Source organism: Orycteropus afer, unplaced genomic scaffold, assembly GCF_000298275.1.
Source record: "Orycteropus afer afer isolate SDZICR_OR568_19922 unplaced genomic scaffold, OryAfe1.0 scaffold00037, whole genome shotgun sequence".
In the NCBI taxonomy this organism is placed as follows: domain Eukaryota; kingdom Metazoa; phylum Chordata; class Mammalia; order Tubulidentata; family Orycteropodidae; genus Orycteropus; species Orycteropus afer.
The window spans coordinates 2,721,255-2,746,962 of NW_006921624.1; the positions used below are offsets into that span (position 1 = coordinate 2,721,255).

A 25,708-nucleotide genomic window follows, 5' to 3' on the forward strand; every position below is an offset into this window, starting at 1 on the left:
AAAAAAAAAAAAAAAGCGGTCACAAACATACACATAGCTACGGACACAACTCCTCCCTTCTCTGGCACCAGGAAAAAGGGAAAGAGAAGAGATCAGAAAGAACTACTGCCATGTGCCAGCCTCTGTACTGACCAGAGTACAGAGTACTGTCCATGTCTCTAAACATCAGAGATTACTATCTGCATCATATAGATGAGGAAACCAAGGTAGTGAGAGCCAGTATCCCTTAATGCTTGAGTGTGGACTTTGGAGTCAGGCAGCCAGGTTTCATGTCCAACCCCCTGCCACTTCCTAGCTGTTTAACATTAGGCAAGTTTCTTAGCTTCCCTGAATATCAATCAGTACCTGCCTCAAAGGGATAGTTATGAGCATCAAATGAGATCATTGACTTAAAGTTTTCAACACTTGGTACGTGTTCGGTAAAGATTCATTGCTATGGTGGTGATTTTGCTTGTCAGAGTTAGGAGTCTAGAGTGCCTGTTTCTTATCCTGACTACTGCATCAGGCTGCCAGTTGAAACTACGTCTCTTCATATGGTTCCATTTCTCAATTATCTGCTCAGTAAGCGGGACCTTTCCCTCCTTCCTTTTCTAAGCAATGACTTATTGAGGCTGCACAGAGCCCATTTTAAACAGCTAGTTCGTCTTTAAAGGCACCAAGGATCAGGGGTTCTAGGGGTCTGGGCAACCAGCTAACACTTCATGTGGACAATTGATAATGGATCTAGATAACCCCATTGGGAGTAGGGCCTCCAGAGTCCTTGGCCAGGACCCTGCCTACACAGTTCATTGACCAGGCCTAAACCTGCCTTTCCTGCCCAGAGGAGGGGCTGAAGGTACCACTTTCTCATCCGCTTGAGGTATCTAGCTTTCTTCTCCAGCTTCAGGCAGGAGTGTCTAGGATGTCTGAACCTGCTGCCTCTTGCTGTGTGACTGAAAGTCATCTCAGCATTTGGCTTTACTGTAACCAAAGTCAGGAGCTCTAGTAGCGTAGTGCCTAAGGCACTTGACTGCTAACCAGAAGGCTAGTGGTTCAAACCCACCAGCCACTCCTCGGAAGGAAGGTTGGGCAATCTACTTCTGTAGTGATACTGCCTTGGAAAACCAAGGAGGGGCTGCTATGAGTCAGGTACAACTGGATGGCAAACAACAACATAACTAAAGTCAGAGTCTGGGATTTCCTGTAGCCTGCCAGCTGGGAAGCTGATGAAAGTGTTTGACCCAGACCCCAGAAAAACGAAATTTTTCTTTCCAATTAACAAGAATCACAAGATCCTGAGTCTCCTGGAGCCTAATAGCTTAGAATTTTATAAAATCTTTGGAAACAGATCTTAGGAAAACATATATATATATATATAACTATATCACACATGGTTTTCTGTGTAATTTCATGCTATTCATGGATTTTTACAACACCCCAAGTTAAGAATCCCTAATGAAATCCAACCACTTTATTCTACACATGGGGGAACTGTGGCTCAGAAAGACACAATGACGTGTTCCAAGTCACCTATCAGTTGTAAGTCTCTGTCCAGGGCTCTTTCCCCTGTGATCAAAGATGGTGAAGTTTAGGGGAGAGACAGACAATGACCTTTTCCGCTGTAGTACTGCACAGCTGAAGAATGAGAAATTTGGATCCGACACAAGGATGGACTTTTCCCAAGAGTTTTAGATGTTAAAATCAGGGACAGAAACTCATTCAACAAATATTTAAAGAATACTTACTAGATGCCAGGCCTCATTCTAGGTGCTGGAAATCCACCAAGAGCTAGGATCTAGAAAACAGACAAAAATGCCTACCCTAACGATGCTTACATTCTGATTGATAAAGACAAATTATACCAGATAAATAATAAAAATAATAATGTAAGTTCTAAGGAGGAGGAAAAAAAAAAAAAAAAAAAAACGAGGAAGGAGGACAGGGAGGATGGGAGTGGGTTTTGGAGTTGGGCTGTAATTGTAAATAGGGTGGTCAGGGAGGGTATCGTGAGGAAGGTGACATGAGCAGAGTCCTCTAGGAAGTACAAGGGTCAGCCTTGTGGAGACCTAGGGGATAAGAAAATACAAGCTCCTAATAGGTGGGGTAGCCTTGCTTGAAGGAGGTGTTCAATGCGTATTCATTTATGAGTGTTTATCAATAGGCTGTACCCTAGCCATCATACAGCACATCATAGATTATAAGCACTTTCACATACAACAATTCAACCAACCCTATTGAAATCTTGCCCAGGGTCACTCAGCTGGTAAGTGACAGAGATGAAACTGTTGTCAGGACTCCAGGATGCAGGACATGGGGCAGGTGGGATGCTGCATGGGGATGGGGGAATGGGCTCCAAGGCATTCTCTCATCTACAGGTCAGGTACAATGCGGGCAGGTGCACTGCCGGCTGCCTTACACTGCACCCCCTGTCCACCTCAAAGCTGATATGGATGGGCCACTCTCCAACAGGGGTGAGAAGGTAAATGGAGCCAGGGTGGGTGGGGTCCTGGGGTGGTTAGCGCTCTTCTGCTGGGGTCGGGTTTCTGGCAGCATTCCTTGTTGCTGGGCAGATGCCATGCCACTTTGTGGTGGCCCCTCTCTGTCTAGCACACTCAGGCCATGGCCCCCAAGGCAGTCACCCTATGCAGTGGTGCTGGGGTCTGTGTGTGCATTGCCATTTCTAAGGGCCTCTCATTAGTGCCCAATTGACAGGTGGTCTTCTCCAGATTTGTGAATTTCATTTCTTTACTGAAGCTTTAAAGTTCCAGGGAGGGCTTACATCACACACTACCCTGCCTTCATCATGTCTCTGGTTCTTCTCCTTCCTCCTTTTCATTCCTACCTGTTGGGAGTAGAAACCTGTGCCAGTGGGGGCCCAGGGTCTCAGCAGGCCAGCTGGTGACCTTGGTTAGCTGGCCCGGGCTTCCCTGTGGAATCTGTGTCTCTGATTGTCTCAGGCATTAGAACTAACCAGCCAAAGATGTCACCCTGTCCAGTGGCATGAAGGTGTGTGTGTGTGTGTGTGTGTGTGTGTTTGTGTTTTAAAGCACTAGAACCCTTTATTTAATTTTTTTCTGCAATGCAGATGAAAGTAGGTGGAGCAGCTAGGGTTAAAACCTCAGAGCAGGTAGAAGCCTCCCCTCCCTTTCAGCAGCTCTGAGGCAACTCACAGCCTGGAAAGCCACTTTTCTAAGACAATCCTTTGCTTTAGAAATTGGGAAATTGAGGCACAAGTCGCTCCAGATCACTGAGCCTAGAGGACAACCTGTGCATTTATTCATTCACTCGTGCACATTTCTAATGTACTGACTTGTGTCCAGCAGCCTTGAGTCAGTTGCCAGTGACAGAAATGAGTAAACCATGGTCCCTATCCTTGAAGAGGCCATGGTCTAGATGGAGTGATGGACCCCAGCAGTGATAACACAGTGAGATCAAACATATAAACTTATCTGTCCAACCAGACTATCCATCTTTCCCCATTATGCCCAGCACAGAACCTGAATACAGTAGGTGCTCAGTCAGGAGGAGGAGTGGTAGGGGCTGTCCTGGAGAAATGGTTCTCAACCTGGCTGTCCATCACAATCACATGGACTGGTATCACACATGCAGATCCCTGGGCCTGACCCCAGACCACCCCAGTTAAATTCTCTAGGCCCTGAGGGTGGGGCACAGGAGAGACATCAGGAAGACTTCGCAGAAGAAGGTCACATCTAAGTCTGAAAGCAGAACCAGAGTTTGTTGGAAGAGGAAGGAAATGCTAGCCTGGGTCAAGGGACAGCATGTCTGGTGTTCCTGAGGCATGTGCTTTCACGTCTGTCAGGGAACCCTAAGTGACTCCATGACGCCAGCCCATAGGCTTGGAAGGAAGGGTGGTAAGAGGTGGGGAGCTTGAGTCTGCCAGGACTTCTCCTGGAGCAGTGAGGGTGGGACAAGAAGGCTTATTTCAGAAGCATTACTGTAGCAGTTGATGGATGTGCAGTAGAAGGCAAGGAGCCCCGTGAGTCAGCAGATATGGTGGTCCAGGAAGACAGGGCCATGGTCTCAGAGATAAAAGGACTCTGGGTGGGACCCTCTATCCAGCAGATCTTGGCCTTGCCATGCCTCAGAATAACTGGGCAGATTGTTAAGATACAGATTCCCAAGCCTCACCCCTAGAGAATTTAACTAGGTAGTAGGTCTGGGGTCAGGCCCAGGGATCTGCATGTGTGATACCAGTGCATGTGATTCTGATGGGCAGCCAGGTTGGGAACCATTCCTCCAGGACAGCTCCTACCATTCCTCCTCCTGACTGAGCACCTACTGTATATACTGGGCTCTGTGCCGGGTATAGGAGCTCTGGTGGTGTGGTGCCTAAGGCATTTGACTGCTAACCAGAAGGCTGTCGGTTCAAACCCACCAGCCACTCCTCAGAAGAAAGATTGGGCAATCTACTTCGGAAGGCATCGGGCAATCTACTTCTGTAGAGATACCTCCTTGGAAACACAAGGAGAGGTCATTATGAGTCTAACTGACTGACAGCAGTGAGTTTTTTTTTTTTTGGGGGGGACGGGGTGTGCACATGTGCTGGGTACAGTGGGGAAAGATGTACAGCCCAGTGGGACAGATACATTTAGGAGTAAATAGTAGTGTTCAACGCAAAGTCCTGCAGAATCTAGGGCTGGGCTGAATGATAGCATGCTCCAGGAATGTCCCCTCTTCATGTTGTCACACTCACAATAAGAGCTCTGTCTGTGGAAGGCCTTCTCTGTTTGCAGCTGGCCCTTTATATACATCTTCTGGATGATGCCTCCCAGCCACTTGTGGCCATGGAGACGGCTGCCCTCATGGTAAAGATAAGGAAGACGAGGCTCACAGAGGTGACATAGTGGGTCTGAAACTCACAGAGTTCAGTAATTGCTTCCCTTTGTGCAGCACTTTACAGTTTGCAGAGTTTGCTCTCTCTGACTTCATTCTTCACAACCTTCGTGAGAGTAGGGTGAAGATGCTTGTAACGAACTCCGCTTCTTCCCTGCAGAAACTGAGGCTCAGACAGAACAGATGCTCACCCAGAGTTCACACAGGGAGCGTGGGCAGAGCTATCATTGATCCTAGAACTGCCTGACCCACGCTGGCCTCGATCTCAAGAACTACCCCACTCCTGCAGGAGAGCATTCACCTTTCAGGCCCTGTCCTGGGACTGCAGAAGCGAGCTGCCATGTTCCCTGCCCTCAAGGAGCTTGTGGTTTAGCGTGGAGGCAAGCAGCTACACTCCAGGGTGATGGGGCAAGTTGGGTAGGGGAATGAACATGACCTTTGAAGACCCAGAAGAGGGAGTGATAATCTCTGAGAGAGAAGCAGGGGACAAGAAGAATGGCATTCTACTTGGAGAGAACAACATGTACAAAGGCACAGAGGCATGGAGAAACCTGGGCTTGGGGGGACTGCAGATTGCTTTGTGTGGCTGAAGCCTACAGATCCCGGAGAAGTAGGCAGGGCCATAAAGTGGAGGACCTGGACCCTTGAGCTGAGGGGTTGGACATTATCTGAGAGCAGTGAGGAGCCTTGGGATTGTATAGGGCTGTTCTCAATGCTTGGAGAGAAGCCCTTGTCTCCTGGTTGTTTGACTCAGCTTGTGGTTATCTCTGGCTTAGCCTGAAGGACGAGCTCAGTTTGAGGTCTGGCAGCTTCTGGCTATGGAGAGTTTGTGGCCCTGGGTTTGGCTGCGGAGCCAGAGTCCTCTCTTGCTGGACTGTGTCCCCAGCTTTGCATCCAAAAAAGTGTCTCTCCCTCCTTTGCGACCTTCTACCCTCCCACTGTCAGGCCTTCCTGCCAGCTCCCAGGGACCATTTCTGTCCACATGTCCTAAACCCACGGGGCCTGGGGGTGGGGCTCTATGAGCTTTCCCTCAAGTCCCTCCAGACCTAGACCAGCCTAGCTGTGAGAAGACTTAGTACCCTTCTTGGCAGGCTCCAGAATCCACTCATAAAAAGTGTTCTTGCTGGCCTGGCCAGTACAGCATTTATACTCTGAGCATTTATGGTAGCACCTTCTGCCTCCATCACGTCATCATGGGCCACACATGCCTGCAAGTTTCTATAACCACATTTTTCCCTGTCATGTTCCCAGATCCTACTACTTCAAAACTTAGAACTCAAACAAAAACAAAAACAAAAAACAACTCACTGTCATCGAGTCATTTCTGACTCATAGCAACCCCCTGAGGCTGTAAATCTTAATGGAAGTAGATCATCCTATCTTCCTTTCATGGAGCAGCTGTTGGGTTTGAACCACTGACCTTCTAGTTAGCAGTCAGGTGCCTTATCCACTACGCCATCAGAACCAAGCTGTCATTGATCATATGGAGAGACTGAGAGGAGAAGGGTCTTACCAGAGTCATCCCTCTTGAGGTTCTCTTAAGAAAGCAAAGCCAAGTGTCCCTAAGACCAGAGAGGAACATTGCCCCAGGCTGGGTGAGGCAATGCAATGAGAGCTCTGGAGTTAGGCAGACTCTGAATCCCACCTCTGCCACCTACCTGTGAGACATGCAGCACACACTTAGCTTCTCTGAGCCTCAGTTTCTTTATCTGGAAAATGGGGATGATAGATCCTCCCACTAAGGGTTTTGTGGAGAGTAAATGCAATCATGTGTTCAGCACACAGGAAGTACTCCATAGGTATTGGCCCTTATTATGATGACTGCTATTAAAATAATCATTATTGCTTTCCCCCATCTCCTCTTCATGGTGACCAGTTCTGGGAAGGTAAAATTCCTGATCAGGGAATGGAATTGCCACGTGGCCATGTCTGTACTCCTACTGGAAATCTCTTCCTAGTACTACTTCCCATTGACCAGCCGGTCAGTGATCCATGAAGGAACTGGCATGTTGACGGTGCCTGTGAGACGTTAGCCATGCACTTTGGGTGAAGAAGGAAGAGGAAAGGGGCAGCTTGTCCTGGGTCTCTGTGTGTGTCAGGCATGTGGCATGTCTGAGCCACCTGCCTTTCAGTTTTGTGCCGATTAAGTGCATGTGAGGTGCCTGGCCCATTGCCTGGTGTGCATGTAGTCAGCATTCAACTACTCTTGTCATGGAGGCCTTTGAGAGGTAGAGGCAGTGTGGGGTCATAAAGAGAGCTTGCTCTGGAGCCAGGCCTGGGTTCCAATCCTGGGTCCACATCTTCCTAGCTGTGTGACCAGGGGCTCATGAGCTAACACCTGTCTGAGCCTCCGGGGTCTCCCCTGTAAGATGGAGATGATGTGGAACTCCCTCCTGGGGTTGAGGTGAGGCTTCAGTGAAATCATGCATGGGAGGCACTTTGCCCAGTGCCGGGTGCAGGGAACAGTGCCCAGTAAACATCTGCTGCTATTATGACTGTATCTCATTGAATCCTCCCCACGATTCTGAGAGAGAGATTTTGTCATCCCCGTTTTACAGATGAGGAAACAGGCTCAGAGAGGTGAAGTGAGTTGCCCAAGGTCCCACAGCAAGTAAGTGACAGAGCCAGGATTTGAACCCAGATCTGGGCCCTGTGCCCACTCTCCTTCTCCATGCCCTTTGAGGACCTCTGGGGGGCTTCCAGCATGGGGGCCCTCGTTCAGCCACCTCCTGTGCCCTCCTCTTGCAGGTCATCCTTTTTCAGTACTAACGCTGCCGGCACTTCCACATCTGTCCATGGGCACCCCACAACTGGCCCTCAGCCGCTGAAATCCAGAGTCCAAACTGTGACCAGGGATTCATCTGCCCCCGCATCCACTCCCGTCCGCCAGCCTGCCCGCCACCAGCTCGGCCTCTGGGCCTGGCCTTTCCTTCTCCTGCTGAGAACCAGAACCTGCCAGGAGCACCGCAGAGTCCTCCCCTTGGAAGGCAGAGCTCCCTGACATTTGGAATCAGGGTGAAAACAACAGCCTGTTTTTTCCATTTAAACAGGAGTCATCTTCAACTTAAACTGATTACAATAGCAAAAGGCAGAATTGAATTGTGTGACGCCAACAGCCTTCTGATTTACAGGTTTTCTTCCCCTCCCCCCATATTGGCCTTTATTTACTACTTCCTTGGAACCATCTCTGAATTCTGAATAGCCAACAACTCCCAATGTTATCCATTCTGTTGCTTTTGTCTGGAAAACTACAGTGTTTGTGGGATGTCCCCAAAGGAAAGCTATGTTCTAATTTTATCATTTCCATCTGTCTGGTTATGTCAAGTTAATTCAGAGAGAGAAGAGACACTGACCGACCCTGAGAGGCCCAACAGGGCAGAGATGGAGGCCTGCCCAGACCAAGAGGCAGGGGGCTAGGCGCGGCTGGCGGGCTACTGACTCCCATTGATTGGGAGATCAAGGAGAGGGATGTGGCACACTGCTTCCTGAGAGGCACTTATCATTTTAAGGAGAGGGAACATTACACTCAGCATGGAGAGGGCAGACCCCATCCCTATCCCTATCCAGCATGGATGCCGGGAACACAAGAGAAATGGTGTTTGAGCTGTGTGATGACATTTTAGAATGTCTGGGCATGTTAGAGATGGGGACCCTTGTTGGCCACTGTTGACCTTTGGTGGGGGCACCTGGGCTGAGTCTGCTCTGAGGGACAATGACAGAGGAACTGGATCATCCTGTTGCAGTCCCAGGAACAGAGCCTAGTGAGATGGCAGACAGCATATTAATTCCAGGCCCAGACTGAGTATAGAGAATATGCCTACTGCCTGGGTGGGAGTGCCTGGCCCAGGGTTCCAGCTGGCCCCTCTGGGCTTCCCCACCAACACTGCCCAGTGGCATCCCCACCCACTTCTGAGAACAGAGGCCAGACACCACTGTGCTCACATCTATACCATCTTGCTGCATCTCTTCACACCAAACAAAAAGGCTTGGGCTACACACAACCGTGACTCATGTGCTCAGTGGACATCCACTTGTCCCACCCAAGCTTATCTTTTAGTTCTGGAACTCCTTGGTGTCTTGATGCATTTCCCACTAGAGGCTGCTATTAAGTGTGTTTTAGCCCAAGTCCTCCTTTATGCTATGGTTAACCTGACACTTTCCTTCTAGAAGGAGACTCTAGGAGAGGGAAAGCAAGTTCATGGTACACATGCAGCAGCTGTCCTTGTTTTTACCCATGGCAGACATTAGTCATCAATGGTAGCACTCTGTCTCACTGAGTCTGGATAAAGTTTCAGAATCTAAGTGCTTGAAGTTAGCACTTACAATGATATGTCATTCTTGCTCCGGGACTTAGAGGAGGGCTAGGCAGAGATGCAGCCCGAGAGAGGAACCTGTTTCTCACCTTTCTGAAGATGATTATAACTGACCCAGGGCAAAGAGAAGGTACCACTCAGAATGTGGTCATTGTAGCTCAGTTTGGAACTCGTCCAGCGAGTAACTTGTGCCTGGCCCTGTGCTGGGCACCGATGGTAACAGCGGTGACTCAGGCCGATCCCTGGCCTTGGAAGCTCTAATCTTTCCTTTGAGGTTTGCACCTGATGATTAAGCCCCAACTGGAACCATGTGGTAAATGGCCAGCTGAGCCCTGCCCAGGGTCTCCTAGTACCCACTCTGCCTTGAGCCACCCCCAGGTCTGTTCCTTGTGTGGATCATGTGGCCATAGAATGTTACAGTTCAAACATGTCTCCCGTACCCTGTCAGAGCAGCCTGGGGAGCATAAAGACCGTCAAGACTATTTATTTAAATACAAAACAAAAGGGGAAAACATACACATGGAAAAAAATGTAAGCACTTTTTGGTAAAACCAATGTCTGTTTTGTTACCTATCTTTCATGTCGTGCTTTGTAAATGTCTTATTTGTGTAATAAATAAAGTTAATGCAAGTAGAAGTGCTGGCACTTAAATCCAGAACATGTTGGGATTCCATTTTTTCCTGCTGTCTGGTTAGGGGCTCAGACCCATGGCTCCCACAGTTATCTGGGCTGTTGGGCAGTGCAATCAGTCCCCCTAGCTGGAAACTTGGTCCTGTTTCCCACTTAGTGAACTGTGTGTTACAAAAGAATGATGGTGGGTTTCTTTTCTAAGTACTTGGTCACTGTGACTTGTTATCTGAGCTTTGTAGGAATTGGGCTGGTTGCTGCCCAGTAACCCTCCCTGAACATCTATACTTTCTGCTGGGCCCTGTGCTGGTTCTGCACAGAGACATGTACCAGGTGGACCCAATCTGATAAATGTCATAGACAGACATCCTTACAACATGCTGTGGGTGTCCAGGCTGTGGGCATTCGAGCTGGGTCCTATCAGACAAGCATTTCATAGAACAGATGGGAGTACATGGAGGAGGGTGTTGGGGGAAGGAAGGAGACAGAGGAGCCTGTTTGGAAGAACACTGTTGGGGAAGAAGGTGGTATGGTGCGAAGTGAAGGGAATGGTGGCTGGGAGATGGCCTACCTCAGCTGCTTCTGCACAAGACTGGGCCTCATATTGGCCAGGTCAGGTTCCAGACCCACTACACAACTTAAGGAGGGAAATGAAGCATCTCTTAGTGTGGTTGCCTCCTCTTCTCCCCCTTTTTTTAGCTGCAGATCATTTGTTCAAGCCAAAGCCCTGGGCAGCCCAGCACCTGAAGCAGATGAGTGGAGTGGCCCTGCGAACAGATGCTTTCTTCAGCTCCTGTCACTCTGTACAGATAGGTGGTGGTGGTTGTTATGTGCTGTCAAGTTGGACCAACTCATAGCGACCCCTCTTTGGGTTTCCGAGGCTGTATCTCTATGGAAGTAGATTGCCCATCCTTCCTTCTGAGGAGTGGCTGGTGGGTTTGAACTGCTAGCCTTCTGGTTAGCAGTCAAGCGCCTTAGGCACTATGCTACCAGAGCTCCCATACAGAAAGAGTTGCCTGTAAAACTCGGTTCATGGTGCACCGTGCCACTGACTTGGCAGGGTGTCTTTTTATTTTTTTTATCGTCCCCATTCCCGATCCCATCTCTTCTCCCCATCCACTCTTCTGATACATTTTTCAAATGTTGACTTAGATCTATGCAAGTTATTGAAAAAATAATTTGCTTAGTTTTATTTTTGTATATATGTGTTGCTTTACGTGAATGCACCTTCTTTTTCCAAAAGTTTGGAAACTACCAATGGAGCCCAACCCTCTCATTCTACAGAGCTGACTTGGAGACTCAGAGGAGAGTCAGGACCCCTTCTTGGCACAACGGAGAGTGGGCTTAGGCCTCCCTCTGATTCCTGGCTCTGTGCTGGCATGACACCTTCAGGGTCCCTTGTTTGAGGTCCAGTTTCCTCCCCCTACAGCCCTCCCAGTCTGCTGGCTCACTCTCCTGCCTCCACTGGGCAGCTTTGGTGAGCCAGAGGACAAAGCACCTCACCAACCTCTGAGAGTGCTTGTGGCCTAAGTGTGACCCTGGAACATGTCACTGCTTCCTCTCCTGATTCTCAGCTGACAAGTGTGATGTCTATCTAGCAAACTGTTCTTCAAAGCAAGCATACGGTAAGCCCGTTAATTACTAGCTCTTTAACTTGCATCCTCTCATTCAATCTACACAGCAACTTATTAGACAATAGCAATGCTATTGTTTTAAGCATTATACCCATTTTACAGGTGAGGAAGTTGAGACTTAGAGAAGTGAAGTGGCTTGCCCAAGGTTACGTGATACCTGAGGTTGAGCTGGGATTTGAAATTAAGCATGTCTGATGCCAAAGCTATGTTCTTTCTATGGCAGTGCAGTGGTTGTGTTGCCACAGGGTTTGTGTTGCCAATTGAGTGAAGCTCAATTATGAGAGCTGACAAGAGGGAGAGGAAGTCCTGGGTAATTCTTAAGCCTATAGGAATGGACAGGAGCTCTGGTAGCATAGTGCCTAAGGCACCTGACTGCTATCCAGAAGGCTGGCGATTCAAACCCACCAGCTACTCCTCGCAAAGAAGGTTGGGCAATCTTCTTCCATAATGATACTACCTCAGAAACCTGAGGAGGGGTCACTATGAGTCGGGTCCAACTTGACGGCACATAACAACAACTACAACAACATAGGAATGGACCAGCTGGGAGTCCAGGCACAGCCATCAGGTCCTACTGACCTGTGAGACCAAGACTGGTAAGGTACTGTAAGCTTTCACCCAAATCACAATAAAAAGTTAAAAAAGTGAAGTAAAAATCATGCTTTAATGAATTAAACAAAATTGGTGCTATAAAAAAAAAAAAAAAAAAAGAGTGGTAAGGCAGGCAATTCTGTGGAGTAACAAACAGGTCGGCTGCATCCTCAGAAGAACCTGGATCCAAGTATGGTGTGACCTTGGGAAGATCAATCAATCAGAGGCTGGACGGTCTCTCTGAACCTGATTCCCCATGTGTGAAAAGTGATGCTAAGTCCTCCTTCACCAGGCTGTTGTGAGGAGCAGAGATAATGCAACACACACACACACACACACACACATACACACACACACACCCGCCTGCACAAGTCAGTCACTTGTGAAATTATAATTTCATGACATTATCTATAAGGTGATAAGGAGCTCTGGTGGCACAGTGCTTAAAGCATATCACTGCTAACCAAAAGTTTGGTGGTTCAAACCCACCAGCCACTCCGCAAGAGAAAGATAAGGCAGTCTGCTTCCACAAAGATTTATAGCCTTGGAAACCCTATGGGGCAGTTCTACTCTGCCCCAGAGTGTTGCTAGGAGTCGGAAGGGACTCGACGGCAGTGTGTTGGTTGGTTGGTCAGTTTTTTGAGAACGTGATGGTCCCCAACCTTTCATATGCGTAAGAAATTCCTGGACTTGCAGATCGTTGGGTGACGGTGATGCAGGTTAAATGAAGGTCTCCACTCTTCAGCATTTTTCCAAGGAGAGTCCACTCGGGGCTACTGACTGCAGAAAATTTTTATTCCTGAGTCAAAAGGCACTAAAAGGAATGAATCCTTCTTTCTTGGACTAACCAATGCCAGTGGTGCAGATGGAAATCCCTGGTGGGGTGGCGCCAAGCTCACAGCCTGGGCTCTTGACCTATGATCTCATCAGAGCTCTTTCGACAGGTCCGGACAATCCACTCATGCTCGTCATCGTCTGCAAGGAAAGGGGAAGAGCTGGTCATACCTGGTGCTTGCAGGGGCTTTTCCTGCACAGGGAGCTCTCTGGGTAGGGCACTGGGACCGAGGTGCACGCCAGCATGGGGCGATGGCCTTGATGGCCAGGTTGTTTGGCTCTGTATTGGAAAGGAATAGACCTTTCACTAAAACTAAACCTCTCAGTTGCCAGTAAGTGCCTAGTCTTCGGGAAATTGAACTCAAAAGGGTTAGTAGTTTGTGGATGCTGCAGATGTGGGGGTCAGCATGAGGCCGATTGGTCACCCTGGGCAGGACCATCCTTGGCAGGTGGTCAGAGAGCAGCTCTACACTTGGGCACTTGTCCAGTCCAACATACCACAAACAGCACCCCGAACAGTTGGGTCCAAGCCTTGTGGGGTGGTGCTAGGAGACAGAGCCTTCAGATTTGAGCTTGCTTTCTGGGCTCTCCCCATTTTGAAGAGCTTCCTTCAAAGGACTTGTGGTCTCCAGGGTCAGGGGCTGATACCCTGTTTACTCAGCAGAGAATGGAGAGGAAGCACGAACTGGTAATCCCGGACAGCCCTAAACACGTTTGTTGCATTTTATTTGCTCCTTGTGACTACTTGGCAAACAGTAGTTACTTCTACCATTTTACAGATGAATAAACAGAGGCTCAGAGAGGTCACTTGTCCACAGCCACAGGGATAGTATGTGGATACGAACCCAGGATTGTCCGGCTGCAAAACCCAAACTGTTTTTGAAACTTCACATTCAGTTGAGTTGCATCATACTCTTAAGTCTCTAGTACACTACCATCATCTCTCCACAAGGCCCCTCTGTGGATTTATTTTTATTTTTCCCCTTTGCCCCCTCAAACCCACACCCAGCCCCTCCCCCACCACCATAAGGACTCTCTAATGGTGGGATATATACCCTTAAAAATGCACATAGCTCTATAAAATATGTACTATTGTTTTGTGTGCAAATGTGTTTTTAATTTACATAAGTGGCATTGTGCTGTGAATTTCATTGTGTCTCACTTTTTTCATTCAATGCTACATTTTCAAGATCTAGGGTCACTATGAGTTGGAACGGGCTTGACGCCAGTGGATTTTTTGCTTTTCCTTCCTGTCCTGCATGTACATCTACTGATTTGCTGCTTCTCCCTAACACTCTCCTAATACTCTACAGGGGGCTTCTGTCAAATTGAACTGTCCATCCTCCCAGTGGCAGACACCTAGAATGCCTCTAAACCAGTGCTGTCGTGAATGGCTCTAGGACACACATTCTTGTGCACATCCCTTCACTGGTGTGAGGGAGACTTCCAGGGGGTCATATACATACTTCATTGAGCAGCTCTACCAGAGAAGGCCAGTTTCTTCTCTCTGTACCGCACCTGCCTACCTGCCAGCCTCCCCTCCCTGCCTTCTCTCTGTGCCATGCCCTGGGACCCAAACCCGTCCTCAGGCAAACAGCACCGCAGGAGCTCTTGCTTCTTCTCTTTACCTCGCCCAAGGCCTCCGGACTGGGAGAGGTCTCAGACTCCCCACCCAGTGGCAGAAGCTGGCGAACAAGGACGTTCCCCAAGAGCAGGAAACTCAGAGGGCCGGCAGGAAGCCCACCCTCTGAATCATTCCTCTTCTGTGAAAGGCTGAGTGTGGCTGGCACCGGACCCAGCATCAGGAGATAGATGCTTGTTGACAGCTTCCTGTGTGCTCAGTGCAAAAACTGAACCTTGTCAATCTTTCTAACAGGCCAGTGGCGTAGAGGAGATTACTCCGATTTTATAGAGGGGTTGAGCTTTATCCTATGTCTATGCCAGTGAAATTCAAACCAGTGTTTATCAGGCTCCACATCCTGACCCTTCTCACCCCAGGGCAGACGTGGTGGTGCCAGGCACAGAGGTCGTCCCACAGAAAACCTTTTCCCCACCCCATTCTTTCTTTGTATGTCACCTAAGAAAAAAAAGGCTTTCTGCTCGGCTTTTGAGGACTGCTGCTAACCAGCCAGTGGGCCTCAGTTTCCCCTGGGGAGGCTGCTTGGGAGGCCCCATGTGACTGCCAAACCCCTGGGGTGGGGAGGCGACGGTGGGGAAAGCGGCGGTAGTGTGTCAGCACACAAGGAGTTAAGAGCTGGTGAAGCCCACGTTTGCCACACTGGAGCAGCCTGGTTGATAATTACAGTTCTGAAGTCTCCAGGCTATTCGAATCAGTGCAGCTGCAACCTCTTCAGTGGTAACCCCTGAAACCAGACAAACTGGGTTTATTGTGCTGAACCAGTCTTCAGGCCCCTCCCTGATTGTTACAAATTGACAGCAATGGACTTAACAGCCCTCTTCACTACCCCTTTCACTCTCTACCTGGCTGCACAGCCACCAATTTGAATCACAGATGCCTCCCCTCCTGGCAGCTGCTCACTGCCCCTCCCTCCACCTCCCCTGCGCAATGCTGCGGCTCCCCTGGCCCTGCCACGCCAGGGTGAGGCTGCCGAAGCACATTTCATCAATATTTAAAATGGAATTAAACCTGCAGCTTTGATTAATGCCTCCCAGATCCTGGGAGTTGTGATTACTATTTTGCAAATTGCGATTGTTGGAATATGTTAATATGATTGTCTGAGAACATCTTCACCTTCTCGGATAATTTTCCCCCTTTTTGGCAGGAGGGGAGGAGGAGAGGAGGGGGAAAAAGATGGGAAAAAACACCCCACAAACTCTTTAATCAATTGTAAATTATTACCCTTGGCACAATAACTGTGTGGTGCACAGGGGAAGGGAGGAAGATTCCTAGTCTGGAGCATTAATCTTTAGAAGTTTCTGGCCCCCTTTGGCCCGTTAATTCCACTCTGGGACACTATCCTAAGGGAATAATCTATTTGTCTCAGAACTATTTCTAATCAAGAAAACAGAAAATAACCTACAGTTCTAAAAACGAGGGAATGATTAATTTGTTATATATTCATTCACTTAACAAATAATTTGTAAACACTGACTATGTGTCAGGCATCATGCTAGGTTCGGGGGGAAACGGTGAACCACGTGAAGGAGTATTTAGTAGCTATTGAAAATAATGCTTATGAAGTCTGTATACAACATAGAAGAAACGTTTTTGATAGGATAATATGCCACACACACACACACACACACAAAAGAGAGTAGAGGCAGGGTACAAAATTACACAGACAGTATAATCTGTATAAAAATTGTGCACAGAAGAAAAGTGAAAAAAGATATATCAAAATATGAACAAAGGTCAGCTCTGAGCAGTGGGACTAAAAAGATACTTCCTTCTGCTTTTTGGTATTTCCCAAATCTTATTTCAGTGATGCATACTGACAATGGAAAAATCAAAATTAATTATTAGATATTTTTCCTACTCTCTGATTTAGTGCTTTAGTAATTTCATGCATTTTACTAATTGAAGTAAAATAGTTCTAGGTTTCTAGAAACACCAACAGTGTTCTTGAATTAAAAAAAAAAATAAAAAGACCCAGCATAAAAAATATTGCTAAAAACAGACGAAACTCAGAGAACTGACAAATGCCCCTTGTAGAAGAATTCCAAATAATTTACGTAAACACTTTGCCCTCAGGAAGGTGGAGATGGGCTGAGCACAGTGACGTCTTCCCAGAAAGTACAATACGGAAGGGGGAATAAGAAAGAATAACTTCACAGGTGAGAAATCTGACAAACACTACCTCAGCCGGGGGTCAAGGTCTATACCAATGGGGATAAGTCATGGTGATAGTATGTATCCTTGATATCATGGGATGAGGATGGCATCTGACCTCCGTGGTCTTCCTCCCAAAAACATAACCCCAGTAAATCATGAGAAAAACATCAGACAAATCCCAATTGAGGGACATTCTACAAAATATCTGACCAGTACTCTTCAAAACTGTCATTAAAAAAACAAGAAAAGTCTAAGAAATTTTTGTGGTAGTTAAGGTTATGTGTCAACATGGCTGGGCCTGGTTGAGTGGCTGGGCAGCTGGATGTAGTATTCCCCATGAGACTGGCAATCAACTCCATGGTGGGATCTACCACAAGCAGCTAACTAGCTGCCTTTGGGATGTGGTCTGCTTCCTGCATATAAGGAGAAGCCTTGGGGAATAGTCTCTGGCTTATGGCATGCTTGAACCCTGCATGTAGCTGTGTCTTATTCAGCAGTCTGCTATGCTCTGCTGACCTTGGGACTTTCAATGGGTTTGAATTAATGGCCTGCCATGTGGTTTGGTAACATCGGGATTGTGCCTTTTTACTTGTCAACCTTGGGCTTGTCAGTCTCAGCAGCCAGTAGCTGTCTGATGAAGAAAAGTCTCTAGCTCCAGTGGGCCAGGAGCAGGAAGCAGAGCTGAAGATCAAGGTTGAAGGGCTTTCACCCAGCCTCTAGAGCCTGGTACTGTGAACTCGGACTTAAAACCTCCATAATGTAAGAGAATAAACTCCTGTTTGTTCAAGCCATCCCATTTGTGGTATATTCTTGTCAGAGTGGCACTAGGTAACCAGAACAACTGTTATGCCAACAGCAGTCTCAGGAGACCTGATCATGGAATGTGATATCCTGGATGGGCTCCTGGAACAGAAAATGGGCATTAGAGAAAGACTGCAGAAATCTGAATAAAGTATGGGCCTTTGTTAATATTAATGTATTGGTTCATTAATTATGACAAATGAGTCACATTAATGTAAGTTGTTACTAATAGGCAAACTGGGTGTGGAGCATATTGGGAACTCTCTGTACTACAAGCACAATAATTTTGTAAATCTAAAATGGTTCAAAAATAAAAAGCTTATTTTTAAAAATGTATGAAAATCCAGTGTGCTCCCTAAAAGATATAATTACTACGTTCTCCAAGAGGAGTGGAGGCTTCCTTCATACTCCCTATACTGCCCAAACTAGAGTAATTCACTCTCTTCCCTTTCTTATGTTAGCCTAGCATTTATTACAATTTATGAATCTATTTTTATTTGCATATTTTCTTATTTAATGGTCTTGGTACAGTGCTTAGGCACTAACAGAAAGGTCAGCAGTTCGAACCCACCAGCTACTCCATGGGAAAAAAAAGACGTGGTGGCAGTCTACTTCCTTAAAGATTGCAGCCCTGGAAACCCTACGGGGCAGTCTACTGTGTGGTATAGAGTTGCTGTGAGTTGGATTTGACTCAACGGCAACGGGTCTTTTTGGTTTGAGTGATTCCCGAACTAGACTATAAGCTAAATGCAGGGACCCCATCTACTTTGTTGGCCACTGGACTTGGCATACAAATCCTCCCCCCCCCAAAAAAAAACAAACCTCACGGCTGTGGAGTGGGATCTGACTCATAGCGACCCCTCCTTGGGTTTCCAAGGCAGTATCACCACGGAAGTAGATCACCCAACCTTCCTTCAGAGGACCTGGCATACAGTAGCTGCTCAATACTTGCTTTGCCAGGTAACATCTGGAATAAGCCTGCTGCATTCCAACTTGCTGCTATTTTGTCTTCATTTCATTTTCTTCATAGCATATAAAACCCCTGCCATCATATCAATTCTGACTCATAGTGACCCTATAGGACAGAGTAGAAATGCCCCCATAGGGCTTCCAAGGCTGTAAATCTTTATGGAAGCAGACTACCTTATCTTTTTCCCTCATAGCAGCTGGTGGGTTTGAACCACTGACCTTTTGGTTAGTATCCAAATGCATTCATCACAGCACCACCAGAGCTCCTTCACAGCATATACCATTCTGAAATTTTCTTGTTTATTTATGTGTTGGCTTCGAATCTGTCTTGCCCATCCAGATTGTAAGCTCCAATGAGACCAGGAGCCTAATCTGCTAGTTCACTGTGGTATCCCCGGTGCTTAAAAGACTGTCTGGCACATAGTAGGTGCTCAGTTGATAGCTGTTCAGTAAATGAATGATTCAACAAGCCCAGTCCTATACCAGGCCCTGGGCCCAGTGCTGGCGGACAGAGGGGATTGAGACCTCAAAGGCACTCTTCACTTTTAGGCCTATCTGCCAACAGGGTTAGAAAGGTTTCTTTATTCTGGTTCTGAAGCTTTAGAAATGTCCTTGCCACCTCCTGCTTGCTCCCTCCTCAATGAACCTCACCAATCACTAGGAGAACTGGATTCCTTACAGACAATGAAAGGAACCTGCTGTAAGAGAAACGCTGGCATCTGACCATGGACTCCCTTGCTGATAAACCTTTCCTAAAAGGGTTCCCAACTCCTTTGCCTGGAATTCAAGGTTACCCTTCTTGGCTCACCTACCCTAAAATGCAGCCACCTAATGTATGGCAACTGCCACATAAGCCCACTCATGAGTGCCTCTGTGCTTTGTACATGCTGTTCCACTGAGGGAAACACCCTTCCTTTCAGGACCTGATTCAGGTGCAGAACCTCTCAAAGCTCAAGACACACAGGGCACTCTGCATTTCTGGGACTTAGTGTATATCTTTAAAAAGAAAAAAATAAGATGATAAAAATTGCAGTGTATTTTAAACATGTGTTGTTGTTAGTTGCCATCGAGTTGTTTCTGAAGCATTTGCTTTTCACAAATCAGTGCTTTAACAGAAATGACCAAGTGCAATACAAGTGAATTCTAGGATTTCTTTCAAAAGTATATAAATTCACTTTGTATTTAAGGCCACGTGGTCAGGAAAGGGGTGCAAATTCAGAGCTGTCTGAGGAACATGATCTTCTTTTAGTCCTGTCTCAAGAGCACAGGCACAGTTAAACTCGAGGCCCCTCGTGAATGTGTGTGGCCCGAGCGCAGCGCCCTCCTGGCCATCCTCCCACCTCCATGGGCCCTGCCTTCGAGTCAGGCTTCCCTGCCCCAGCCAAGGTCGGCGCCCTCCCGCCATGCTCCACAGCCCCTGAATTTCCTGTTATGGAATCTGTCATGGTCACCCCCACCAGCCTGGGGCACACTGGTCCAATTCACTTCTGATTTTCAGGGCTCAGCAAAGATCCAGCACTTACAAAGTATCTAACAAAACCTGGTGAATGAATGAATAAAGAAATGAAAATTTGAGGACATAAAAGTAATAGGCTTGCTCTCTGGAATTTATTTGGGCAAAAGAAGAATTTCTTCCCCACCCTTGGCAAATGGAGCTCCTAAGAGGGTGAAGTACACATGCTAAGTGCAGGTTCAAGGCTGCCGGCTGATATTTCTGTTTTGCCTTGAGGCCATAGATTGGGCAGCTCCATAGCATGGATAGTCTGGGCTGTCTGGGGTCATACCTGGGCACTAACCACACTCAGGAAGCTCAAAGCCCTGGCTGGCCTGAGGACTGCTCACAGTGGGGGCAGAGAAGGGCAGGCCTGCACAGGCCACATTGGTGTCCAGGTCACTGTGGGTGTCATCAGTGCTGTCTGCAGGTCAGCGAGGTGCTGGGGACGAAGAGATCCTGAACATCTCAGAAGAGGTGCAAGGATGTATTCGTTCCCCAGATGGCTAGCAGGGGCAGTGCGGTGTGATAGGTAAGCACACTGCTTTGGTGCTTCCCAGTCCCTGCTCTGAGACCTTGGGCAAGCAGCCTCACAGCTTTCTGGACCTCATTTCCTCATCTATGAAGGTGCCTTCCTTGAAGGTTTACTGTGAGGATCAAATGAGATTGTTCCTGAAAAGTGTTTAGCGCAGTGTTTGGCGCACAGGAAATGCCCAAATAAATGGTGGCCAAAAACCCAAAAGAAAAGCCAGAAGTTGTCTTTGCAAGGTGGGACTTTAGTGCACTCTTGGCAGCATAGTCTGGACTGGAAGGAGTTTGGAACCAGTCAGACCTGGGTCCAATGCTGTGCTCTGTCACCAACTTGCTGAGTTGTTTTGGACAAATCACTCCTGTCTCTGATCTGGGCTCCTTGTCTGGTGAGGGGGTTTAACCAGGCCTCTTGCCATGGAGCATTGGTGGTGCAACATTTAAGTGCTTGGCTGCTAACTGAAAGGTTGGCAGTTTGAACCCACCCAGTGACTCCATGGGAGAAAGACCTGGCAATCTGCTCCTATGGAGATTACAGGCTGGAAAACCCTACGGGGCAGTTCCACTCTGTCAGAAGAGATCACTAAGAGTTGGAAATCGACCCAACGGTACCTAACAACAACTTGCCAAGGGCAGAGGGAGGACTGACCAGGATGGACAGTGCTTGGTAGACTCTCAAGAAGTGGGAGCTACTTCATCACCTTAACTGGACTTACTTCCCGAACTGGATGCCTGTAATGGAGCATCTTAAGGGAGTTACTGGGACTTCTGGTTCCAGGCTAGGGTGGAGGGGGAGAAAGAGGGAGGAGGAGGAGGAGGAGATCTTTACACAAGGATTAGCATCATGAAGATCAAGATCCACGGCTTGGCTAATGATTTTTGTTCAAAGCAAGGTGGGCAGGCTAAGGCAGGTGAGCCCAAGGAGGGCAGATTCGGGTCACTGGGCACCCACATGTCGGGCTCTGCCACCTCTTGGCACGCCTTTGGGCCCAGCCCACCTGCGGTCACCACTGCTATGCAGCTCCCACCCTGAGTGAGTGGGGGTGCTGGGGGTGTGGACCGGGAAAGGGAGGAGGTCAAGATGAAACAGACATCTGTGGCCTCAGGAGAGTTGAGGGAGGCTCACGCTGACAGAGGATCCAGGGAGATGAGATTTAAGATGAGAAAACCAAGGCCTACAGGGTGAAATGATTACTCCCACTTTAGTCCCTCAAGGCAGAGGGGAAGGGTCTAGTTTTCTCTGATGCCAAAGTCGTGCTCAGTAAGGCTGTGAGTGTGTACACCAGCCCAGATGTGTACCCATCCACTTGGGTGAATATGTGTGAGAATCTAAATAAGTATGGAGTGTGAATGTGTGCAAGTGTGAACAGGAGTGTGCCTGTGATTGTGCAAGTGGCTATGTCTGAGGGTGGAAATAACTATGAATGTGCATGTGGTATAAGCGATACGTTTGAAGACTCAAGAGTATGTGAGTACTTAGAGCTGAGTGTGTGTATGCTATTCAGAGGGAGGAAGCATTTCCAACCTGGGTGGACAGCCCGGTGTTCATCCAAAATGCTAGGCTGGCAGAGAGGACAAGGGCTGAGCCAGATTCTAGGGGAAGGAGGTTTTTGTCGTGAGGGGCTGCCCTATCTTACTGGGGCCACCAGGTCAAAGCCTCAGGTGGCTCCTGTGTGAACTGTGGCTCCAGACTGGGATGGGAGATACATGGTAAACCAGGCTCCCCAGACTGTGGGCAAGTGCCCCCCACAGCCCTACCCCACCCTCCATGCAATGCAAGGGCTGTGTGATGAGCTGGTGGGGCAGGGCCAGGCCCCTGTGTGGAGCCGGTGACCACAGAGAGGGCGGCAACACCCCAGCGTCCCTGTCATAACTCCTGCAAAAGACAGGCTTTGAACTTTGCTGGTAGTGGTGGTGGCCAGAAGCCAAGGCCACAACATTACCAATATTGACTGAGGGGTCACTGCCCAGACAGAGCCTGACACAGGCAGGAGGGGCGGGCCTGGGGCAGCTCTTTGCTTTTCTCTGCACAGGAGCACCTTCTGGGCTGGGCAGGGTGAGGTCGGAGTAATTCAGGTCTGGCTGCTTCACCCACTGGGGACCAGAAGTTCAGGGCCCAGCACCCACAAGCTTTTCAAGGCCTACTACTGACATGTAAGAGGCTTAGAAAAAAGGATCAACTTAAAAATGTAAAGCCGAAAACGGCAAAACTGAAACTAATAAATGTTATAATTAACACATTCAGACTTAATTATTAAATTTAGAAGTCAAAACAATCTTGTTACACTTGAAATCAATTTGTGAGCTAGATTTTCTCATTTTGTAAGAATTCTCCAGTATGCACGTGACTCTCAAGAAATCACAGCCAATTGTTAAAGAGTTGTAGCCAAATAATTTATTAAGCTAAAATACAAAAATCCTTTCAAAGTTAACAGCAAGAAAAAAATCATCTGTAATGTGGGAGTAGGGCTATGTTTCCTTTTAACATGTTTGACATGGTTGGTGTGGGGCCTCCAGGGTCAGGCTGAGGGCTGGATTTAGGGCGACCGCTGGGGAGAGGTGAGTCAGGTAAGGAGTAGGGCTGCCTTGTGTTAGGAAGCATTTTCTGTGCCAAGCACCATGCCTGCACTTGACCGGCCAGATCTCATGTGTCCCCGTGAACACCTCTGCTATGTGCACAGCTGTGCTCCCTTAAAAGGGAGTTTTAGGGGCTGCAGTTGATGGGTAAGGGGAAAAGCACCTACAGTCACTACCAGGACTTCAAACCCGTTCATTCCGAATCACTAGGGATCTTGTCAAAATGGAGGTTCTGATTCAGTGTATCTGGGGTTGGAAATGCAAATTCTCAGCAGGGGGTCGAACCAGAATAAACCAGTCTGAAGCCCTGGTCACAACAACCTTTGGAAACCTCTTAGGAAGGCCCTGTGCTGAAGAAGGACATCCCGTCAAACACTACACAGCCAGTTTTCTGACACTGTTGGAACAGAGAGCTATTCTTGCTGTTGAGGTCAGGTGCACAGCTGTCTTGTGCTTCCAGGCCACACTGATCTTGCCCCCCAAATGCATATGTTTAAATACTAGAATCCTCCTTTGTGTGGCAAGATGCTCACAAGACAGGAGACACACAAGGACTCTAGAACTCATTTAATCCTCACAGCCATCTTGCAAGGTGCATGTTATTACCTTGGTTTCATGGGGATAGAGGGGCTCAGAGAGGTATAGTCATCTGCCCAAGGTCACTCAGCTAGTCAGTGGGCAAAGGGTCATACCCAGCTCTGTCTCCAGGGCTGCAGTCCTCGGCCACCATACTCTTCTTTCAAAAGCCTTTCTGCAACTGAAATGTATTTACTCCTCACTGTTTGAAGGACTGAGGTTACGCTCCCTAATCCAGCACTCAAGCCTCTTTCCAGCCCACACTAGCTCTCCCTGACCTGAATGCCCACCTCCATCGCTGCCTGGCGGAAGCCTCCCATGACTCCTCCCCAAACTCTAATGCACAGGAGGACAGTCTCAGGTGTTCCACTGAGTACTCCGTGTCCCTGTAGCCCTCTGGGCCTCTGCCCACGCTATTATTCCTTCCCTTCCATGCAGCAATCCACGTCCAGCCCTTGAAGGGCCAGCCAAATCCCACCTTTTCCAGAATATCAACTCAACTGTACTTGAGACATGCTTACTCTCTCCTCTGTACTCCTGCACACAGTTCTTCTAGTACCAATGAAGTAGGGGCACCCCAGTATCTTGAGGAAAGAATTTCCTAGTTGATATTTCTATTGACACCAACATAAATACCATGGAGGACTTAGAATTTTGTTGGACTTCCTTCCATATACTTACTTTATGGTTTACATTACTGTTCATCTGAACTATATTTTGAGGGTGGGAGGTACACTATAGTCTTCTGAGCACTTAGGGACCCTCCAGGTCCTTGATTTTGGTCAAGAGAACAACTATTCTGGGTCTGTTACTGCATCTGCTCCTCCTGGCCCCCACACCGGTTTGGGAGGATAGGCTCTAAGTCTGCGCCCCCCAAGTGAGACCATGGTGTCCACAGGGGCTGTGAAGGGCTGTGTTCTAGAGGAGTCTTAGGAGGCTCCTAAATTGAGAAGAAATGATGAGGATGAAGGAGAGCACATCCCAAAAAAGATGCCTGGGGCTGAGCAGAGAGTTCAGGGATCCGCAGGCTTTTAATGCTTGAAACCAGCATCAAAGCTGGTGGGAGGGGGCCACAGGGCAGTTAGCCAAGGTGATAATGACTCCTCCCTTTGGGATGTGGAATTAAAGTGGTCCCGGCTTCTCAAGTTTTTACCCTAGGGGCCTGCTTCCATTTTCCCTGTGTAAAATTAAAAAATCACATTTTCCCTGTGTAAAACTTGTGATGGCTAACACCCACGAAGTGCTCCTCACGGGCCAGGGCCTGTGCTCACTGGGTCTCCTCCATCATCTTAGTCAATGCACCTCACAACCCTTTGCGGGAAGTACTATTACTATCCCCCTGTTTTTCCCATGAGGAAACTGAAGCTCAGAGAGGTTAAGAGACTAGCTCAAGGTTACACAGCTGGTAGGTGGCAGACCTAGAATCTGATGCCAGTTTTGTCTGATTCTAAAGCAAGAGCTTGTAAGTCTACCTTTCCTTAACCTGAGGCTGAGCAGGGGTTTCAGGTTAATAGTCCTTAGTTGGCCTGGCTAGAGATGGTTGAGGAACAACGATGAAGCTCCTGCCCTGTGGGCTTTGACCTTGCATTCACTTCCATTAAAGGAGACAAAACACATCACCTTACAGTGGCTGGCCGGGATTGACTCCAGCCATGGCAGGGGAAGCTGTGTCCTCTGGGTGCCTCCAGATGGCTGGTGTAGGGAGAGGGGAGGGGTACATATTGTTACCAGAATCCAGTGGGGACAATAGCTGGAAAGGGAATTTCCAGGGCCTTTGGAACTGCGGGAGGGAGAGAGGATGGCAATGGGTGGTCTCACAGACAAGGTGAGACAGCAAACCAGCTCAGGCTGTTATCTCAGAGCAAGATCTTGAGAGGGGCCTTCGGATGGCTTCCAGGGGCCCAATTCTGTCCTCTGAGGGCAAAATTCCATGGGTGGGCTCATCTGTATTTTTCTGGGGAGAGGGATCATAGCTTTGGCCAGATTCTCAGAGAATATCTCACTGGTTCAGTGATGGCCTCTGGTGTCAGGAAGACCAGGGTTCAAATCCTGGTTCCTCCCTTTACTAGCTGACCAGCAGTTAAGGTAATCATTTAACTTACTCTCTGAGCCTCAATTTCCCCATGTGCCAAATAGGGAT

The 25,708-nt window shown here is 48.1% G+C and overlaps 2 protein-coding genes across 2 annotated transcripts in view; one reads left to right on the plus strand and one right to left on the minus strand.

The window, feature by feature from the left end:
- The window catches only part of LHX6 (LIM homeobox 6), a 24,596-nt gene extending 16,994 nt beyond the window's left edge, over positions 1-7,602 (plus strand). The window contains exons 9-10 of the mRNA XM_007936641.2: positions 2,355-2,458; positions 7,582-7,602. Coding sequence (XP_007934832.1) covers positions 2,355-2,458; positions 7,582-7,602 — 125 coding nt within the window. The remainder of the gene's footprint in view (positions 1-2,354; positions 2,459-7,581) is intronic.
- Positions 7,603-12,893: 5,291 nt separating this feature from the next.
- MORN5 (MORN repeat containing 5) overlaps positions 12,894-25,708 on the minus strand; it is a 48,346-nt gene continuing 35,531 nt past the window's right edge. The window contains exon 5 of the mRNA XM_007936747.1: positions 12,894-12,973. Coding sequence (XP_007934938.1) covers positions 12,894-12,973 — 80 coding nt within the window. The remainder of the gene's footprint in view (positions 12,974-25,708) is intronic.